The sequence below is a fragment of the Gobius niger genome (genome assembly GCF_951799975.1).
Source record: "Gobius niger genome assembly, chromosome: 7".
In the NCBI taxonomy this organism is placed as follows: domain Eukaryota; kingdom Metazoa; phylum Chordata; class Actinopteri; order Gobiiformes; family Gobiidae; genus Gobius; species Gobius niger.
Window position 1 is genome coordinate 30,287,530 of NC_136858.1, and position 22,620 is coordinate 30,310,149.

General features: G+C 41.8%; 1 protein-coding gene across 1 annotated transcript in view; it reads left to right on the forward strand.

Moving 5' to 3' along the window:
* The window catches only part of cdh23 (cadherin-related 23), a 255,286-nt gene that overhangs the window by 96,529 nt on the left and 136,137 nt on the right, over window positions 1–22,620 (forward strand). Inside the window, exon 9 of the mRNA XM_079559815.1 lies at window positions 9,433–9,511. Coding sequence (XP_079415941.1) covers window positions 9,433–9,511 — 79 coding nt within the window. The remainder of the gene's footprint in view (window positions 1–9,432; window positions 9,512–22,620) is intronic.

Genomic DNA, 22,620 nt, shown 5'->3' on the forward strand with positions numbered 1-22,620 from the left:
CTTCGAATACACGCGTCTATGTGTTTTTGCGACGGTGCGAATCGGCCTCTAACCGGCTCGTAATTGATTTCGCTGTAATTGGTCACTGACAGGAGACGCCGGAGCCAAACGGAGCATAAACATAGAATAGACACAATTTGCGAGATCAATAGTGGGCGGTGCCAGTAGTGAAAGTGAACAGGCAGATGGAATAAGACTGAGGAATATAGAGGAGGGGTTTTTAAATAGGGCCACCGTGTCGCATTGTGAATGCTCAGTGGATCAGGGAAATCTCACAAAGCAGTTTTTTTTCACTCCAATTTTCAGTCATCTTTCTGTGGTTTGTGTTGCAATGTAGACTGACGGGCACAGCGGGAGAGCCCCGAAACAAAAATACAGCACTAAAGGAAATAAACGTGGGGGTAATATACTAACAACTCCAAGTCCAAACAGAAAACAGATTTGATGCTCTAATACTGTGTAGTTTTAGACTGCACACTATATTGTATAAGGACTTTTGTTGGTTCCCGTTAGATTTTTTTCTTTTTGGGTTTGACCACAGTGAATTATGTCTCTCCTCATCTGCAGTTAGTTGCATTTTGGCTTAACTATGGAGGTTTCAACCCTTGTTTATATCGAAACAAGCTTGTAATCTTATGCTCGTACAAAGGAATATTTCAAACTGAATGAATAAAAATCACAGAGAGAACTGAGAAACAGAGCAACTTGTGCAGAATCAACAGGTGAAGCACTAAATTAACTAAATTGCATTTCAGAAAGGCGGTTTTAGGCGCAGTTTACATGGCAATAGTCTCCAGGGAAACACAGCAAAACATGGCAGTCTCTCTCGATCTGCTTTTATATGAAAACAATGAGACGTCAAAAAAACCTATGAAATTGCAGCTCACGTCGTCCACATCCAGCAAACAGTGCTGCGTTCCTAAATGCGTTGTGAGTTCACAGAGGAAGACCATTTTATCCTTTTCTACTTCCTTAAATGCTGTGGCTTTTTGAGGCAACTCTTTCTAAAGTAAAAGTTTGTTTTTTGACTAAATGTGGGAAACTTCAAAGCACAATATAACGAGATCATGAGTTTAGCCAATCGGGGACAGATCAGGTTTATTACAAGCAACACTCGTGACATTCATTTCCTCGTTTATATTGTGCATCATGTTCTTCCATTAGCATTAGAGGCTTTTATAAGCTCTATCAGGTGAGACTAATAGCTTTATTTATCCCACTGTGAGTTAAGTACAGTTGGGTCGGCACTCGCGCGGCCATAATTGTGTTAACGCGACCCAATTAAAAGCACATGTTCACCCCCACCACCCCTCTCCCTTGCCCTTGCCCCTCGCCTCTTGCTGGCCACAGAGTCTGGGAGGAAAACTGTTCTACATAACATCGCCATTGGCCAGGTCTGGAGCTACAAGACCTCACAGGACGCTCCTACTAAGCGCCAAAAAGCTATGCTATCGACTGTGTTTAGAAAAACAAGATCGAGCCGTTCTGAGTTTGTTCTCGTATCCTCCCGCTGAGACATAGAACTACCTCCTCCAAAGTTTTCAGTGAAGGTGGGTGTCAGGTGATATGATGTGTGTTGTTGTGTAAAAGGTATCTGCGTCTGATACCAACGTACCATTGTTTTGTCGCCATGTAAACTGCGCCTTACTGTGAGGGGGGCTCCAGACAGACCTGCATTTAAACTTTAGCAACAACCATAGAACACGTAGAATTTCCATACCAATATCCTGGACAAAACATTTGTACCACCAATGATTTTGTTTATTTACTGTTTACAGTAGGACTTAACGAAATGCAACAATTCAGATGTAAATGTTAACCTCTCATACATTGTCGTCATTTGCTCAAGAATTTTCAACCATTGTTGCTCAATAAAACAAGAATGATCGGGCGACACAGCCATCACCACAGCACTTAGCTCAACGCTTACTGCAGCCACAGTCCAGCAATTGTGTTGAATCCACATTGATTTGTTGGTCTGTGTTTTTCATTCAGCGCTTTCGTTCCAACACTTGCTATTTGAATACTTCTATTGAATGGCTACATCTCTGGATGCACATCTCTTTCCCGTCTTTCAGTTCATTCGGCGCGAGCGTGTTTCCTCTTCCTCGTGCTGTGACCTTCCTGGTGACAGCTGATGAATCAGAGAGTCAGGGAGACACTAGGCGCCCGCTTCGTCACGGCCCGTTAATATGCATGCAAATGTAGCACTTGACATTTCTACTATGGCGCTCACGGTTCGGGACGTGGGGCGCAGCGTGTGGCAGGATGGGGAGGGGGCAGACACAATGTAAACGGATGAAGAGGAGAGAGTAACACAGAAGAGGACAGACAGGATTATGCCCCTGCGAGTAATTCACACCGTATATGAGGGAAAACATCAATAGCCGGACCATTAGCCACCTGGGACTGAGTACAGGAGTGTAATGTGAACAAAATAATGCCGTACAACAAACTGAAGTAACTGAGGTCATGGAGCTTCCACATCTGACACGACTGAGTGCTTCAGGACTAGGAATGTCAACATCACAGATTTTAAAAGTAAAGACATCAGTCCAACGGAGTCCAAAAATAGTCATGTAGAAAAAACAAATTGTGCTTTGGTGTGGAGATTTATTTGGTGTTAATGGTGCTGGAGTGGAAAGGATCAAAGGGTTACGTTTTAGAAAGTGATGAGGGCATAATGTCGGGTGGAGGGCAGGTGCCAATACATCTCTGTGGGCGAAAGACAGTTTTTGAAAAGAAATCTCCAAACAGAAAATCTGTAAATGGTCAACCAGATCATTACCTGTGGGGGCTTAGGTCTCCAATCCTGCCGTATTCATCTTTTGGCTAGAAGTCCGTCGAAGTGACTAACATCACGGCAGTCTTTTGTTACCACTTTTGTACACCTGTATGAGATGTATCAATCTTAGTCATTTGTGCAGACCAAGGAGACGTTGAACTTTGTGCCAGTTTTTGTTTCACGTGGATAGGCCCAGGAATTAGAGAGAAATTAACCACAAGTTAAGCCAAAAAATCAGCATTTTCATTTCCATAGTTATACCACAATGACATTTGTAGGTTTTAAATGTGGTGATATCACGTGAACACAACATATTTCTTTGTTTAGTCTTTACTTTTAATCTTTTCTGTGTTCATAAACCATAATGGTAAATATGTGTTTGATTTATATTAGAAAAATCAAATCTCACTGAAAGTTGATATTGAGCAATATGAGGAAGTTTACTAACTTAATGTTATTGCTGTATTGCCCAGGCCTAAATAATGCACCATGGGGTATGTTTCTTGAACATACATGGACACTAGTGTTAATCGTTTAATGTGCTAAAAGTGTGATTTTGTCACATGGCTAGAAAGGATCATCAAACTTCATGGCCTATATGTGTTATAAAAAACAATATTATGGGGCTTGCAAGGTTTTTAAAGTCACAAACGCATGGAGATGTACAGTATCTAAAGATTTCCATAACGGACAAGAGGTGTGTGTGTTTGTGTTTTATTGTAACTGAACATAAATGAAAATGTATAGGAATTAATAGAATAAAGTGTGGAGTGGCCTTGTGGCTAAGCCTGGGTTATTGTAACTGAGCATAAATGAAAATGTATAGGAATGAATAGAATAAAGTGTGGAGTGGCCTTGTGGCTAAGCCTGGGTTATTGTAACTGAGCATAAATGAAAATGTACAGGAATTAATAGAATAAAGTGTGGAGTGGCCCTGTGGCTAAGCCTGGGTTATTGTAACTGAGCATATGTGAAAATGTATAGGAATTAATAGAATAAAGTGTGGAGTGGCCCTGTGGCTAAGCCTGGCTAACACCAGACTAAATACCACAAGTGATATTTAGTTTGGGAACCACTAATTCATTTTCTCGTGGGAGAGGTGTGGTTTATGATTGTCCATAGCTGTTTATTGGGCGCTACAAATGTCTGCACGTAGCGCATTGTATCAATTGTACCCGATGACATATTTCAGCTAAACACTGTCCTTCTGCTAAACTATTTAACACATTGTAAAGCTTGATCGAAAGATAGCTTCGTGTCTGCTGCTGTCAGGTTGGATCCGTAAAACAAACTACAAGCGTCCCTCCCCGTTCTTTGATTCGTCCCCAAATCCATGCGAAGATTTCGGTCTTGGTTTCCATGCTGCTGATTAGTTTGAAAAGATTCGAGCATGCATGGGTATTCCTAGGCAAGCTATTTCTGGCATATCTACAGAAATGCCATGTAAAAAGTGCAAAGATGTCCCTCCTTTTCCCAGAGCTTGTTTTATATTAAAATTATTTGCTTTTGCTTTTGTTCTTCTTGTTTTCAATACACTGAAATTTGCATGCCCTGAAATGCCCAATATTAACAGTTTTTTGACCATCACTGTCCCGTCCTTTCAATATAGGGAATAGTGTGTTCTATTTGAGACAAGATTATCTCAAATGTCGATTGGTCAACTATTACCCCTTTCAATTTGAATTCATATGCTGTTAGGGCCTTTTTAAAACCTACTTTAAAACCAGACTTGGCTCGATCAATGATTATCAGCGTAATAAAAGTGGATCTGTCTTGGCATCTCTACAGCGGATGCGCAGATACATACTTTCCATGCATCCTTACGGGACTGGTATAAATCTTAAACCCCCAGTGACCTTTGCTGGAGGCCTCTCATCGCCGTCATAGAACTGTAAATCTTACTCAGTAATTACATACTCACAACCTACAGAGATGTGAGCGGAGGAGATGGCGAAGGCTTTCAGAGTGGATACAACAGGGACCGGGATCTGAGCGCGGGATGAGAGGTGAGGAATCCTGCCCCGGTAATAACTCAAGCCTCATTTTAACCAGATTTTACCCGCACCTGCTCCAAAACAGCCCCTGAATAATCAAAGAGGCGGATGTAGGTTGGACAGATGGAGCGCGAGATGAGCAATGGGAGGAAAGATAAGGAGAATGCGTTGGCAACGGTGAGAGATGAGGCGGGGAGAAGGAAACTGACAGAACGACTGGTTTTCACATAAAAGTTACAGGAGCCGAGCACTCAAGCTGTCACAATGTACGGCCGGTGTATGTTCATTGGTCATACAAGTCAGAAACCCCTCAGGCCAGTGTTTTCTCCGTGCACTGGATCGAACAATAAAACATGGCTGTATAGAAACATGTCCAAAAACTCAACATTTAGAAAGACTGTGGTGTATGTGTTGCCTCAGGGTCTGCAGCTGTTCTCGTCTAAATTACAGACCAAGTTTTTGTCCTCTTTGTGTAGAACTACATGGTTTAGCCCTAGTTTAGGCAAATTTAGGCCTGTTGCAGAGCTAGTGGTGCGCAGAGAGCCAATTTAGTTTTATTTTTTGGTGACAATTGGTGTAGAAAATTTCAGAGCCACTGTAATATTCAGCGCTGTGTTTAATATGTGTCAGTCAAGATCAAGCTGAATAATACTTCTTGTCTATCTTTTGTCTTTGAAATGTTAAGCAAAACCCCTGGTATCAACTATACCAGGGGTTTTGGCTGGGACCCCAAAAACTGACACACTCGGGACCCCCATTGTACAAAATTATTAGATATTTGAAAGGATTTCAGAAATTATGTGCTGTTTTACACTCAAAATATACTAAAAACAGTCACATTTTTCTTTTTATTTCATCTTGAAATCATCTGGGGACCCCACCCAAGGCCTCGCAACCCCCGAGGGGTCCCAACCCCCACTTTGGGAACCACTGAACTATACATTTGGATAATTTATTGCATCCTGGACCTGCTCCCACATCTAAAGTCAAATGTAAGTAGTAACATTAAATAGTGCCTGGAACAACGCGGGAAGTACTCAGTTACATTTACTTAAGTAAATGTACTTACTTACTTTGTTCAAGAAATTGGACTTGAGTAGTTATGTCATACAGTACTTTTGACTTCTACATGAGTAAAATTATAATGAAGTACTTTTATTTGAGTAAAAATAATTGTTACTTTTTCCACTGTAAGTAAATATCTAAGCGGCAAAGCTTCATAAAAAGGTATAGATCATCTTGTGCACCTTGTTCTTTAGAACTATTACGTTTTTTCTACGGAGTTGTATTGTTTCACAATTTATGGCGACTTTTTCGCTCAAGCAGTTACTCAGTCCCTCAAGTAACGTTTTCTCCAAGTACTTTTACTTGAGTAATTATTTTGGCCATTACTTTTTACTTGTAGTAACTCTCTACCCACCTCGGCATGTCTCACATCTTCAAGAAGACTTTTACAGATTTTAGTTGTGTATAACTGAAACGCAGCTTCACTATGTGTTTAATCCTGACTCTGCTGCAGCAGGAGAACATTTCCTGATGTTCCAGAGCCTCATATGAGAATCACATGCCTTTAGCACAAGGCCATGGAGAGACTAGTTCACAAGCAGAGCTGTTTTAAAGTATTTTCCCTTAGACAGGAAGCCAGTACAGAGTGTTGAGCTCTGTTTGTATTTATTCTAAACTGGACTCGAGCAGCAGAGTTCTGGACGTGCTGCAGCTGTCTGACGTGTATAATATCTGAGAACGATATGTAAAGGTCAATGAAGATGCCTCCTTAATTAGTGTTGAAGGCCATTGAAAAAGAGGTGTGTTTCTGACAGTGCTTTGAGCTGCTCGAGTGTCAGCGCGGCTCTGATGTACCAAAGGAAGTGTGGAAAATAAAAGAAGAAGACCCTATAGTTTTCCACAGTCGGCAGCAGAGATGAGCTGTCCTGCCACAGTGGAGCAGAGGGCTGAAGCTCACACCTCAGAGAGATGACCTATGACAGGAGCGAGAGCCCGATGGAGCTTAACATGTAAATGCCTTGAGAACAGTTGACACTTGCTCAGTCACTGTACGCCCTCAGCTCATCATGGCCTAAAGGAGGTGACACACGCAGCAGCGCTATGGCTCTGTGGCTGTGGTGTGTCAGCTCTTTAGACTTTACTTAACACTTGCACTGGATCGGTTATTATCACGGGACATAAAGTTTAAGGGGATCAGTTCCAGATTAAGCTACTGTACTTTAATAGGATTATGTAGCGCCTCTTCTGTAAATTGTAATACTGAACAGAATCTTTACTAAAAATGAATTATTTCAACACATCACACTCAAACTGTTATCTTTCCTCTGGTTACCCATCCCATATCCACCAATATGTAAGGGATAATGTATAGAACGCTGGTCATTATCGGGAAAATAAGTACTGACAGGGCAAACCGGAAGGTACTTATTTTCCCGATAATGACCAGCGTTCTATTATACGGCTTATTAACTGAACACACACAGCATAAACTTCATGCACTTTTATGAATGCCGAAGGTGTATTTAATGACTTCCATCACGAGCGATTCCCCCAACTTCTCTCTCATGGACGGAGACAGAGAAAGTGTCCGCTACTACGTACGTGCGGAGTGATATGAAAGACCTGTATTACAAGCAGGGAAAATCCCATTCAAATCAATGGAGCATTCTACTTATGTTGTGAAGAGCCGTATAATAGTAATCTATAAATGTTTGCACAACTTTCCACTCCCGTATGTTAGAGAAATACCAACCAAGCTCCTCCGGCATCAGGTCGAAACCTCATCACAGTCCCAAGGATCAACTCAAGGTTTGCTTCAGGAGCATTCAGCCACTATGGCCGTAACCTCTCCTCCCACCTTATTGTATTATTAAACACATCTTAAAATGATTTATTCACCCGCTTATTCCACGTAATTATTGGTATGTCAAACTGAATTGTTTTTTTATATACACAATGGTGCTAAACAGCAAGTGTGAGCTGAAAAATAGCTATGTGTGGGAATGTTGTACCTGATTTAGCATTTGAAATTGTGTTTATTACTGTGTTATGACCACAAATCTGATATGTGCATAAAAAAAATGCACAAATGCTGATCCTGATTCTGCACGTGCTACTCATTTTGCACAGGAGCAAACTCTTGGTAACTGACCCTCCATGCGTTTATTGTATATTGTTAACTTATTTATTTGCTCACCAAGCATGTTGAATCTGTGTGGGCTACATAGAATTGAAACAAAAAAGGTAAATCTTACTATAATGATGAAGAAGCCACCACATTATATCTTGTGTTTTGCTAATACTTGCTGCATAATTGTGTTGATAAACAAAACTGCATCATAAATTATAGAAATTATAGTAAAAACGAGACAAATTAGCTGCATGAGGATGAGTTTCTCCACTCTCTTATTACATTATTAGTCTCCATTAGTCAACATTAGATGCAGAACCCACTTTCTGGAGGGCCACTAGTGTGTTAATGCTCACTGACCTATACGGATTGGTGAGAGGTGGAGACTAGGTTTATGCAAGAAGCCACCAGATGTCTCCAAAATCCACATATTTGTTTGTGATGCCACGAATTAACAGGCTATACTTGTTATACGTTTAAAAATAACGTGATTTATTGATTTGTTCTACCACTATTGCACAATAGACTAAATTGCTCCAATTCCCTCTTTTCCAAACAATGCTAAATAACTTAGACATAGTTATGATGGCTATATATCAAAAGTAGTTCATACAAATGATGAGTGTCCTATAGTTCATTGTTTTGTCAAGATATCTGAGATTCCTTGCCCTTTCCATTATAATAAACCAATGGGGATTTTAAAGTGTAGAATACTGGAGTTATTGTTCACATAAAAGCATTTGGACTCTTGAGTGTGCTCAGTATACTTGCAGTGGGGACCCAGCAGATAATGCAGTTGTTCCGTGACTCATTTCTCGACTTTATCTATACATAGTTTTTAGAAAATTTTAGTCTATCGACATTGTTTTCTTAGTTGCGGATTTCTAAAGCAACGTTTAATTTATAGCATTCAATCTGAAACATATACAGCCCCTAATGTTTGCAACTGACATAGATGCCAATAGTGGTAAACAGTGCACTTTAAAGAAGAACTAAGTGACTTGTTTACTTTAATAAATCCTTTTCGTAGTCCCTCTGGGGGTAATACAAGTGTTAATGGGATGTCTCCCCCTGGTGTCTCTGGCCAGAAAACCGCAATTGCATTTCCTGCCTCCGGGTCGGAGCCACCAATACACACTAATAGAATCGTGAAGAAGAAGCTAACAGGCTAACGGGTAAAGGTAACAGTGGGTTAGCACCACTGTGGCAGTATTTACAGCCAAGTTTGAGTGAAAAAAGTTATTTCCATCTGGTAATTGGATGTACAATATCCCTCTCTCCCTTTGTCATTTCTGTCAGCGTAGTATTTACTCTCACAGACAATTAATGAGTAAAAAAACGCAACATGCTATGACACCTGCAGTGGCACTTATAGCCTGTAGGGGCATGAGTTACTTAATACTGCTTTAATATTCATTAACTGGACAACCACCAGTGTTTATCATAAGTGGAGGCATAAAGTACTTGAAAGATCCCATTAAGCTAATCCCTTCATGTTTTGTTTATGCTTTGCGCAGGGTAAGGTGGTACGGAAGATAGTGGCCATTGACCAGGATCTTGGCCGCCCAAGACCCATCGCCTACAAGATCATCTCAGGTTTGTCTCCAAATCAATCCTACATTCTCAGCACACACAGAGCACCATCGACCGCTGCTTATCATAATCCCACAGCAATAATGGACAGGCTTCATCATCATCACTACAGTCAATACAGGCGCGCAGGCTGTGAACGGAAGAGGAGCGCTGCCCATGAGCTATTAATCACTGTTTGATGCTGTTATGGCAAAGTCAGCTTTTATTTACCTCGATTATTCATTTTGTGGCTTCGTCGACATCAAAGTGAGATGGTTTACATTGACAAACTCAAAAGGGTTTTGAACTATAGGGTTTTCTGAAATGAGCTTGTGTCACTCATGTGTGAAATTAGAGGAAGTAAACTATAGGATGAAATTAGGAGCAACTTTTAAGACAGGCTTGTGATAAGTAAAATAATTGAGATATGCAAGATGCTGCAGGTGAATAGGGAGACTTTTTTGAAACTTTTGCTGTTGATTTGTGGCAAAAATATGGGAAAACATGTATTGCGTGTTTTGTTGCCTTCTATGCCTAAAAATAGCCAAAACCATATCTGAATAATGTATTGAGCCAGGTTTAAATGTATGGTAAAATATTGAAATATTAGTTACAAAGACTTTTTAGAGGGGATTTGGATCTCGTTTCTTGGTGGAAAAATCTGTACAAATTGAAATGGCCCTTGAAATGATAAATCTACCATGAATTGAAACAATTAAACATGTAAATGTGAAGATTAGGTTGTTGTTGTTTTTTGTTTACAGGTGAAAGTTAATGGGCCCGATCTTGTGTTTCTAAACACAGACTATAGCATAACTTTTTGTGCACTTTGAGATCTTGCAGCTCCTAGACCTAGCACATTATGTGGGCAGGACAGACTCCCGTGACCAATAGTCATGTTATGTAAAACAGGATTTTTCCTCCAATCAGACTCCACGAGGGGAAGGGAGAGGGTGGTGGGGGAATGGGGGGGGGGGAGGGGGGTAACATGGCTTTTGTTTGGGTCTCGTTAACGCAGTGAAGGCTGACCTCAAGTTACACTCAATTACTTAGTTTGACCAATAGTGCTTATAAAAGCCCTTAATGCTGAAGGAAAAACAGCTCACCACGACCTCTTTTTTTATGTACTTCATAGCCTAAGTGACGTTCCTTCTTGCCAGTGGTGCAGTCAAATAGCGCAACAGCAAGATGACACCCGTCTAACGATGCTTTTGGAGCAGCAGCTGTCCTTGCGCCAGGCACAAGATCTGGCCCTATATGTTAAGAGACCAATTTGGCCCAAAACCTGAAAAGAAAAAAAAGACTTTTGCCTGTAGTGTCTCCCCTTAAAAGCTGCTCTATCTGTTGTTATCATGATAAGACTCTTAAGAACCTAGTTGTATTCTTTGCCAAAAATATGTTGCTGAGTGATGCCAGAAACAAACCAAAATCCCATCTCAAAACCTGGGGCACACCAGAGGCAAGATCCAAAAACTCTAGATGTTTTTTAAGTTTTAAAGGCAGTCACTTCAATCGCCATCATCATCTTAATCAAGTACAAAAATAACTCTCTAAGATTCACCTTTGCCTAAAACAACTTAAGTTAAGTTCAGATCGGTTTGAAATGCCAGCAACAGTTCTTTAACTCATTAAACTTTGGCTCACGTTTGTGTATATTTCGATTTAGATAAAGCTCATAAACAGTGTGCGGTCCAAGTTGCTTCTCTAATACCCCCCTGGGCTGTTTATTTGTCACAATCATCGCTCCACCTCCCGCGGGACACACAATCCTGACAGACCCTGCAGCCTGAACATTTATCAGTCAAAAAAAAGCTTGTTAGGAGGATTACAGCACCGGTGCGGACTCTTCTTTCAACTCTGAGCGCCCCCGTCAGCGCCCGCTCTGGCCGCCATGCAAGGACACCAGCCTCCGTAGCTGCCAGCTGGCCGATGCGGACTGGCGTGGCTCGATACGCCTGGCCAGTGTGGGAATTTTGGTGATGAAGATATTTATTGTTGTGCCATCTGCTGAGTCACTGGCTGACCCCAGAGCCGAGCCGAGTGGCCTGACCTGACACGCTGCGCATTTTAAAACGTCCAGCCGAGCGCTCAGTGTGTGGAGGACACGCGTCTTCACAGGACCGTGCTCCCGTTCGCTAACCCCCTCTCCGTCTTACTTACCGTCTGCCACATGTGCTGTTGCCGTGTGCGGTGTTTGTTGCAAAGTTGAAGGGCTGAGTTAGGCTCTAGAGGAGAGGAGCATTAAAAAGACATTAATTAGGTGGTGCGATGTATTCCCAGTCACTGCAATATCAGGAGTTATAGCACTGCACTAAGCCCTCATGGAGATGAGCCTGTAGCCTGATACAATCATTATAAGTTTGACAGATAATGGGAGCTGAAGGGTGCAGCAGAGCCAACACAGAAAGGTGGGAGGGGACGCTTGTAGCATGTCGCCGGTCTGTGTTTGAGACAAGATACTAGGGGTTTACCTTTTAACAGCATTATGTGTTTTTCTGTCATAATGATGCCGTTTTCCTCAGTTTCACTTTGTGATGTGCAAAATCTTACATCCAGAAAGCAACGTTTCAGATCAGATCAGAAAAGTTGTGTTCAAACATATGACGTTAGATGTAGGTCAGTGGTCCGCAAACTTTTCACACGTAGTACAACCTCTTTTTATGTAGTCTTTTTATTTTTACATTTAAATAGGATGGTGGATATGGAGGACCAGGCACGCCAGACTCTGTTTATTATAAACCGGGCTTATTCTAAACTGGAGACACTTTCTTTCACATATAATTCAAATATACAGTTGGAGGAAAAAAGTATGTGAACCCTTTGGAATTTCTCCTGTGAAAGTGTTCATGTTATGGCCAATAAAAATATAACATGTAATTGTATAGGTGGTATTAGTTAAAGCAGACACTGTTTCCTCATTCTTGTGATATTAATTAAGATCAGACCACATTTAATGACCAATTTAGGCAGAAATGTACTGTAAGAAATTCCAAAGGGTTCACATACTTTTTCCTCCCATTGGCCCTCATTTATCAACATTGCGTACAAAAACGGTGTACGTGTAGGTGTATTTGGGATATACACCAGAGTGCGCGTGGCATGTATGAACCCGTGCTGTACGCTCAGATCTCTCCGTACGCAAAAGCAGCTGATGGTAAATGCCACGGAGAAATCCCAGCGTCATCTGAATGAAACGCCCAAAAATATTCATAATCAGGAGGCCTCACCCACGGGTTTTACGGCACGCATGCACGCACTAAACACGGCAAAAAAGGAACATTTCTCCAACCAGGAAATGATAAAGAATTGTTTTTAACAATTAACAACAAATATGATATGTTTGCGCATGAGAAAAATTAAAGAATCTATTAGAAACCCACAATAACCTTATAGCCAATCCAAGATCACATTCACTAAAAAGAAATGGGTTAATAAAATGTTTTAAAAAGTTTATTAAATACGCTGTAGGCCTAAATAGCCTATATAAAAAAGGGTATACAATTAGACCACATTAAAAAAAAGAATGTGTAGTAAAAAGAAGAAAGCGTGGATGTAACGCTGCAGTCCGAGCAGACTCTGGACCATGAACTGAACCAGCGAAAAGCAGCTGTCAGCTCCGCGGACTCAGCGATGGAGCCGGGGGCAGAACTACGCGTCTTTTGGCTTGAGCAGAGCTTTCCTCCGGGAGGGAACAGGTGCGCGTAGAGCTCACAGCCAACCGGAACCTAATGAACCCGTCTGGACCGAAGACAGCCCGACGACGGGACGAGCCTCCCCTTGAGGAGAGGAGAGCGGGTCAGCAGACCCTGCGCGCGCCACTCCCGGACCTTACGAACTCGTCCGAACCGAAGAAAGCTGTGGTGCTGTCGGAGGATTTATTTGACGCCTGGGTTGCTCGCGCCACGGAATACGGTCCACAGACTTGACGCTCAAACCAGCCAGAACACGGAGCAGGGCCTCGTGAAGACCCAGGTGAGTCCCGGTGTCCCGACAGCAGCGGCATGTGAGGCGGGACACAAAGTTTGCGCAGCAGCAGCAGTCTTTTTTGTTAAAAAAGAAAATGCAATGCAATTCATTCTGCTAAAAACTGTTTCCCAGCGCTGTTTAGTGTTTAGTTAAAATTGGTGTATCATGTACACCACCTCCTGACTTGGTGTAGGATTTGAGCGCACCGTACGCCAGGTGTACGGTGCGCTCAGATTGATAAATGCCAAAACAGGCGGTAATTTTTCGTACACCCCACATACGCTCTGATTTCACCGTACGCAAGTTTGATAAATGAGGGCCATTGTATATAGCGCTTTTCTGTCTCCAAAGTGCTTTACAGCAAGGAACCAGTCACCCATTAAAGAGAAAGAAGCGTGTATGGCTGGCCAGGCTAGGATATGGACGGTTGGACCACAAATTATCTCTAAATTAAACTGTACGTATAACTGAAGTGGAGCCTGAGTGCCACCGGAAGCAGCCAGTGGTGCCAAAAAGCAACCAGTCGGGAGCAGTGCAGCCCTGGGGGAACCATCATATCTTGAGCTATGAAAACCTCGAGCCAAATTATTACAGAGCATTGCTGCATTTCTGACATGGTTTCTAATTACGGCGCGTGAATGTAGACTTGCCTATTGTTCATGCCACACATAGTTAACAGGAGCCTCCCATGTATTTGAACGCCGTGCCCTGTTGCCTCGCCCCTGTCTCCCCAGCGTCTGTCCCGCAGCAGGAGGCAGATGAGTGCGGGATGTGCCTGTTTTAAGCGCGACTCGCCTCCTCTCCACACTGTCCTCAGAGAGCCACGCTCTTTCCTGCGGGACGCGTCTCATTAGTTCAGTAATTAAGATAAACGAGCTTTTAATTGCAGCTGTGATTTATGTTAATGATAGTGGGACTTGAGATGAGGATTTCCTCTCCCTCGTCCAATCAGAGCGCAGATCTGGGATTGCTGTGTACAAAGGCAGTGGGAGTGTTGATGTTGTCGGAGTCAGAACCAAAACATTGAAGTAGTTTAGCTTTAGCTCCAATGACCTGTAACTCTCGACAAAACATTTTGACATTTGCCCAAACTTTTTACTACCCAGCCATTGCTCTATCGTGCTATATATTGTTATTATAGCTGCATGTGTTGTTATCAGAGGAATAAGGTTTTGACAGTAGAGCTGCACAATTAAGCACAATCAAAATGCTATCATTGGATTTGGGAAATCTGGATTACTTTAGGAACTTGCATGTCCTTTGCAAATTACAAATATTAACTCTCCTTCTGTCTTCTCTCAAATGTAAAGGCTCCTGGGTGTGTTTAAAATATCCGCTGTGAACTGGGATAAAAGCACATTGGAGTAGTTTTTAGCTTCATTTAAAACGACTTAAAACAGATTTTACTTTTTAAGACTTTAATACCTGATTCAAAGCATATCTGGATGCCTTACAGTCATATTACTACCATTGACTGGTCCAATAAGGAAAGAAACAGAAAAAAAAGTTTAAAAAAAAGCAGGCCGATTGTTTTTTGTTTTTCTCTAATATTTACTAAATGTTCACGTCTACTGTCTATGTCTACGTTATTATTTAGGGATAAAATAGTGCGATATAGAATAAACAGCCAGGTTGTCTTCAGGAGGTGCAGTAAACGTGGGCAGGTCAGGTGTCCATGTGAGTGTTGGGAGTAACCAGGAGTCAAATATCCAGTTGCTATGATGTCGGCCTCTGTTTTACCGTAACTGTTGTTGGTAACAGTGTCAAAGGAAACCTAGAAGTTGGACAATATAAGCCTAATGTGAAAAGGCTATTTCGGAGTTGGGTGTCACGCTCTTCTTTTGAAACCAATGAAATATATACTGTACATACGATTTGTCGATACCAAGGTTATTTCTGATTTGAACCTACATTTCAATACTCTTGGTTTTACATAATAGAGTATTTGGCAACTGCAGTGTGGTAGATGTATTTGTCAGTAGTGAGCTGGCAGTTAACAGAGTTGATCTTTTGTCTACTTTGTATATTATATTTAGCTATATGTTCGTCTATGTTTGCTACTTTCCCCAACCTTTGATCCTGAACTCTTTGGAGCAATGCCGGGTTAAAGAGGCAAGTTTTTTTGCTTTTAAATAGAGTTAAATGGCATTCATTTCAGCTTAGTCCTGCTCAATTAAAGACCACATAAAAATAAGTTCATGGTAGCCTATGTACTCTATGTACATTTTCTTGGCTTTTGCCTCCTTTACATCCCCTTGACACCTTATTGTGGTGGGGGAATTTGAGCTCCCGCATGACCCTAGGAGCTATTTTGCCTTTAACATAAGAGACTAACCAAGACGACTGATGGAGTTTGAGATTGACAGACAGACGGTGTCGATCTACATTGCTGAATCAGGGTCATGATGTACTGGCTGCTCCTTCATGTCAGAGATGCCAGCTGAGGTGGCTCGGGCATCTGTTCCTGATGCCTCCTGGTCGCCTGCCTTGGGAGGTGTTCTCGGCGCGTCCCATTGGGAGAAGGCCCACGCTGGAGGGGAATGCCTCTGAGCTGTCCCGGCGCCGCCTCGAGATCCCCCAGAAAAGCTGGAGGAAGTGGCAGGCAAGATAAGCTTATTTGTAAAGAACAATTACTACGCAAGACAATTCAAGTGTGCGTGGATAGGGAAGGCTGGGCGTCTCTGCTAAGACCGCTGCTCCCGCAACCCGGGCCCCGGATAAAGCGGAAGAAAATGGATGGATGGCTGAATGGATTTGCCGCCTTTAGTTCATTCAGCCTTTTATGGTCAAATGTATGTCCCTAGGATTCTGTCAATTGTTTATCTATGTTCTTGCTTGTATCTTTTGTTTCACGCTAGCTCAACTAATCCCATATTAAGCCTTTTCCTGCTCCAGTCGTTTCTCCTTTGAGACTTTCTTTTTCGCAGCCTTTATTAAACAAAACCGAACAAAACAGATTGCTATATTGGATTTTAATTTGAAACAACCAATGCAGAATAATTGCTCAAATTGATAAAAGATGATAAGTTTAATACAGCTTTATTATAGAAATCTCCACTCCAATCGGCTGCAGGCTTTTTTCCGAGTGTGTGTGAGATAGAATTTTAAGGTTTCCCCTCTCTGTCCCATAAGATCATAGGTTCTGTTCGAGACCAAGGCTTCTGTCTCACAGGTGTCCCACAGGTCGGACAGGTGCGGCCACAGTATTTCTCGCCTGGACTGACTGATAAGAAAAGGCGATTATTTCCTTAGCCCCCTGTTTCCATATCTCTCCATCCCCCAGTCCCTTCCCTCTGGTTCTTGTGTGCTCAGATCAGCTGCTGTAATATGGACAAGCCTAATACCTGTTATTCTGCGGGGGACTCTTATTGTGACGCCGGGATTTCTCTAGATTTTCAATTAGACGCTCGGAAGCTCTCCTCCGGCTCAGTCTGTGTAATCTCTCCTCCGAAAGCAGATAGTCCACGGCACGCTGAGCACAAGCCCAAAGTCTGAGGAGTCTGAGGAGCCGCTTCACTGTGGCTTAGACCTAACTCAGTCATATTCTCAGGACTTATCATATGGGAATATGGACGGAAAAGGCAGTTACTTTCAGTGTAACTTCAATTTAAAATAATGTTGCTTTTTATTTCTCTTCTGGTAAACAAAATTATTTCTGCTGACGAGTCGTGTTTGTTTTGTGAAGCAGCGTGTTGCCAGATGTCAGGAAGGATTTCCTCTTTTGCCTGGGTCCCACAGACAGCTGTTGTTTGGTACAGAACCTGCAGCAACAGCAATTTCAGTTTAGTCTCACAAACTGTGAACAAATCAGGTCAAAGAAAAATACACGTTAACATCGCCTACGCATAAAATGTGCTGCATTTAGCTCAGCTTTACCAAAATATAATTTGATGCAAAACTCATCTATACCTCAAAACAGGAAAGTCAAAATAATAAATAACTCGTAGCCTTCAGTGTCACATGAATGCTTTCTTTTGCATAGTGATGCAGTAATGCATTTGTTATTAAGGCTATAACTGGTGATGCTCCCCTTATTTTAAGAACAACAGTCAGGCTCCATTATTTGCCTGAAATTGTCTTGAATTTTGTCCTTGAAGCTTTTTGAAAGAAAACTTTTGATAAAACTAGTTCATTCATTGAGTATTCATGAAATGCAGCGTGTCTGCCAATGGCAAGACACCCACAGGGCCATTATCAGAGCATCACAAACAGAAAGACATGGAGTGCCGTGTCTGTCACCGAGGTGCGCGTTAATGCACAGATGTGAGGGAGACAATAACTAAAGCCTCATCATTAACATGAAGCCCGTGGGCGTCACTCTTAAAGTGACACTAATTTGTGTACATTTAGTAAAGTACACAGATCTTAGCCTGCAGACTGGAGCCTGGCTGAGTGCCATATCACATTACTGTGTTCCAGGGCTCTCCTGGTGTTGTCTCGAACAGAAACAGTTGTCACGGCTTAGTCATGCCCATTACACTTAGACAACTCCTGGTGCTGTCCTCAGACTCCACGCACAAAGTCATTGTCATGCACTTGTCGCACACTCCATTGGATTCATCAGATAAATGCCCTGAGTTCGGGCCGTGCTGCATAATAACTCTACATTCATGTTCCTCTCTCACTACTACACGCACTCTGTCTCAGCCAGCACTCTCGTCCCTGTGAAGAGCATTTAAAAAGATTACACTCCTAATGAGCCTGCTCTTCATTCTTGACGAATCCTGAATTATAATGTTTTTCTGTTCCGTCAAATTGCTGTTTTTGATATTAGACTATTACCTTCATAAGTCCCCCGACCCTCTTCATAAGTCATAGCAGTGTTTGTGGATGCCCATTCACTATAAAAACATGTTGTGGTTTCTCATTTTCCAGTCCAGTACAGGCGCTAATGTGCAAGAGTGTATAATGCCCCGGAGTCCCACATCACAGAATTAACCTCAGTTAGCCACACACTGCTCTGACAGTCCATGCACGGGCCAATTACAAACGCCTTCACATTAGCCAGACCACAAACAAACGGCCTGGCATTTTTGGTGAAAAACTGTTGCATTTTTATACTAATTTGAAGCATGAGGAAGCAACTCTGGCCCCTGGGATCCCATCACTGTCCGGCCCGAACACTGGGGAGTCTTTATCGGACATTAGAATATGATTAGCCTCCTCTCAGCGGGACGCCCACTCACTGTGCCATTTCAGCAGAGGGGAAGAGCTGATAGAGAGGGCTGTCCTGGGATCCATGGAGCTGTGTTTCACAATCTTTTAGCCACAATGGACCCCTGGGGTAATTCGGTCATCATGCTCACCCCCTCACGCTGTGTTGAGGATTCTTCAAAAAAGAAGTAAGCCATTTACACTCACATATACTGTATATGACTTATTATTCAGAAACAATGATTCATGTCTGACTTTGTTGTAGCCTACAAGAAATTTAATTATTGTCCCTTAAACATAAGAGTAAATTGGCACTATTGAAATAATTGTATTAAATCTTCCAATATCGATGCCAAAACTTAAGATTACAGGCTCATTAGACAAGCATTTAAACTTCTCAAGCGGCTTTACCCTTTTTTATAAGACACTTGCTTGAATTTTATAAACAGCTGAATTGAATATCAACAAAAATGTCATGGAGGCAATGTGTATCATCAGTGAGACTTATATTACACCTATCCTATTTCTTTCATAGTAAGTAAGTAAGTAATGTTTATAGCACCAGTCACAGAACGGGAAGCCACAAAATGCTTCACAAAATTGTAATATAATTACAATATAATTACAAGGCTCATCACCAGGCTTACGTGATATTGTGAAAGTATAAATACTCTCGTGGCACCTATCAACCTTGTATATTAAAGCTGGTGTACTTGATTTTTCCCATTTTCAAACCATGAATAGAAGGAGTGTAGTTTAAGCTGACAACTGCAGCCCAAACGTATTCCTGCCTCCCAGTACATCCAGATTGTTCACATGAATTAAACATATAAACATTTTTGGTATTTTTGACAGAGTGCAAATAATGATTTTGACTTATACTTGTGCGTAAGCATTCAATCAAAAACTACATTAGATGCAGAGAGTGTGCGTGGTCTGGTGCAAAGGCCAAACCGCTTTTGCTCTGCCCGATCCCGTCAGATCCCGGACGCTAAGCAGGGAAGGGCCTGGCTGGTACTTGGATGGGAGACCGTTTGGGAACACCAGCCTGGGTGAATGTAGTGAGTGAGTGGGTGGTTGTGGCCAGAGGGGCCGATGGCGCAGACTGGTTGCCTTGCTTCCATTAGTTTATCCCAGGGCAGCTGTGGCTACAATAGTTGCTTACCACCACTCAGTATGGCCTGAATGAAACAGTGAGAGAAACTTGGTAACACAGGTTTTTAAAGCGCAAAACAAGTGTAAGCCATTATTATTGTTGTTATTATTATTATTATTATTTTGACTACAATAATATACGCTGTTGTCCTGGCTTAAGTGGATATAATCATCACATCTTTATTTTAAGAGGGACACATTTTTAAACATCGCTGCTGGAGCAGGTGAGTGCCCGGTGGTGTGACTCGCAGGCGGCTGTCGTGGAGAGATTGGTGCGACGCTCGGCTGTGGTCAGGCCACTGGAGCTGACAAACCAATTATGAGACAAGATGCCCAGAGCGAGCAGGTCTGGGCCCCGCAGCGTCTCTGCCCACTGCCATCTTTCAATATCAGCCACATAATGAGACAATCGAGACTATTAGAGCAGCACCATGACACTGCAGAGGTGATTTAGCAGCAAAATGTTAAATTTGTCAAATAATAACATTTATGGAAACTGTTTGCTAATACCAACCTTACAATGCCACACAATAGTACACACGTTTGTCTTTATTTTACTCCTGAGTGGATGTCTATTCGCTGTCTGTCCGGGCAACAATGAGCCTCAGGCGAAAGGCAGGTAAATCTTTTGACAAAAAACAGTCAGTTGCTGGGCTGAAATCTAAAGAGACATAGATCACAATGACTCTAGGATCATGTTGGGCATGCAGATGTCACATATCAGCACAGCCAGTCCAATGATCTTACACTAAAATCATTTTCTGAATAACAAACCATTCAGACATGTGTCACTGTCTAAACTAAATAAAAACTTTTACATTCAATCCGTCCTTTAGTCAAATATATGAATTTCAATTGTAATATCAAGCTGTTTGAAAAGACAAAATGTTTTCATGCAAGAAATCTGACCAGATTGCTTTGTAGATACAGAAACTAATTACACAGACAGACCTCGAGCGACACTATGTTATATACATAAAGCTTTATTACACAAAATGTAATCCTCATCCCACTGGTTGTTTAATTGAGTTTTCTCAAAAGACCACTTCTATAAGTATTTGCAATTTTGTGCATCTTCTCTTAAAGCGCACAAGCTATACGAGTTACAGCTTCCTCAATTACAGCGCTCTGTGTCATGTCTCCACTTTTTCAACATGCAGAAACCCTGAGAGTGCAGTGGGAGGAGACAGACTGCTGCTGGTCAAACAGGTCTAAGCAGAAAGTAGTGACTCAGAGTTTAAATTTGCTTTGACATGATTAGATTTGGGCGTTGTTTATTTCAATAGATTTCAGTCAAAATTCAGTCCAGAATGTCTTTGGCCAATCAAACATGATGTGACTATAGCATAATTTACAATTGGTGTGTTTTCTCATGATTGTTTTCTTTGGATTCACAAATGCAAAAAGGAAAAACAAGTTTCTTTTCACATTTAAAGTTGAAGGACTGTACATTATAAATGGATTTACTTAAATAAAATGATGAGTCTTTAATTTTCCTGACAGAAGCCATAAGAAAATGTTATATACAGTGATATAAAATTCAGCATTAAACTTTCCCTGAATATTTCAGACAGCTATGATCATTCTCCCCACCTCTTGGCCCTGGTCCAGGCTAATTACCCCGGGCTGGTGCCTCTCTGTGGGCTGCCTGCTCCCCCCAATGCCCCCTCTGTGATCTCTGGACCGCGGCTTCCCTCCTCTTCATTCCAGCCGCGGTCCAGTCCATAATAGAGCAGTGAGGGGGGGAGTGGGAACACGCACGGCAGGTTAATCTGTTGACCCTGAGGTTGTCCACTGTAGACTTCCATCTGGACCTGTTTCTCTATAGAGTCTAGACCCGAGATAATACTGTAAACTGTGAGAAAGAGAGATTCTTATTGTAAAATAGAACAGCAGAAAGATGTTTTTTACAAGATATGTGCATATTTTATTATTTGTATTATTATTATAGCATTAAAAACATGAAATGCCAAATAATGTCATATATTATGAAAAAAGAAACTGTGATTGTGATTGGCTATAGAAACAACACATGATATGACTGTAATGTACTTCTTAATGTAGTAATTTTATCTCAGTTTTTTACCTCCACTTTAATTTTGAAGTGATCGTATTTGAGTGATAAAAGCTTCATTTCGAGACATAAAAATGAATCAAAGTTTAACTAATTTTTATTTATTTTTTATTTTTGTACCAGGAATTAGTCACTAAGTTTTGATTACAACCTATTACAACAACAATAAAGCATAAATCAGGCCTTTTTTGCTCAAACAGTTAGTACTCAAGAAGTTTTTTCACCAAGTTCTTTGCTAAACTTTTACTTATCTTCTTTGGTTTATTACTTTTCACTTCTGCATTGTTCATAACGTTGCTCTTGCTTGATTACATATTTTTCTGTCTCTAATCACCTGTGAATAGAAAGCTGGAACTGTGCTCATAAAGCTCTAAGCAGAGATAAAGACGTTTTAGGGGCTATCTCACTGGAGGAAACATCGCAGTGATCTCTCCGTGACTTGTATTGCTTGCGCGCTAACCAAACTACGTCACCAAATTACGTGACATCTCCAAGACATCTTCTCAGTTGCAGAGATTTCTGCAACGTCACTGTTACTGGTATGTGAACGGTCTCGGTGACATTGCAGGGACGTCACAGACACGCCTGACAGGTTGCGAACAACAAATAGTGACCGCAGCGTCGCCACAACTGCTTGAGACTGCACAAAGACCACGCAGAGGCTTGAAAAGTCTTTGCACAGTCTCCGCTGAAATCAAACCTGTTTGTTTTCACCACAACTACCTGGCTACTTGCCTCATCACCTGGGGATGTAGCGGAGACATTTCCGTGACCAGTTGCCAAC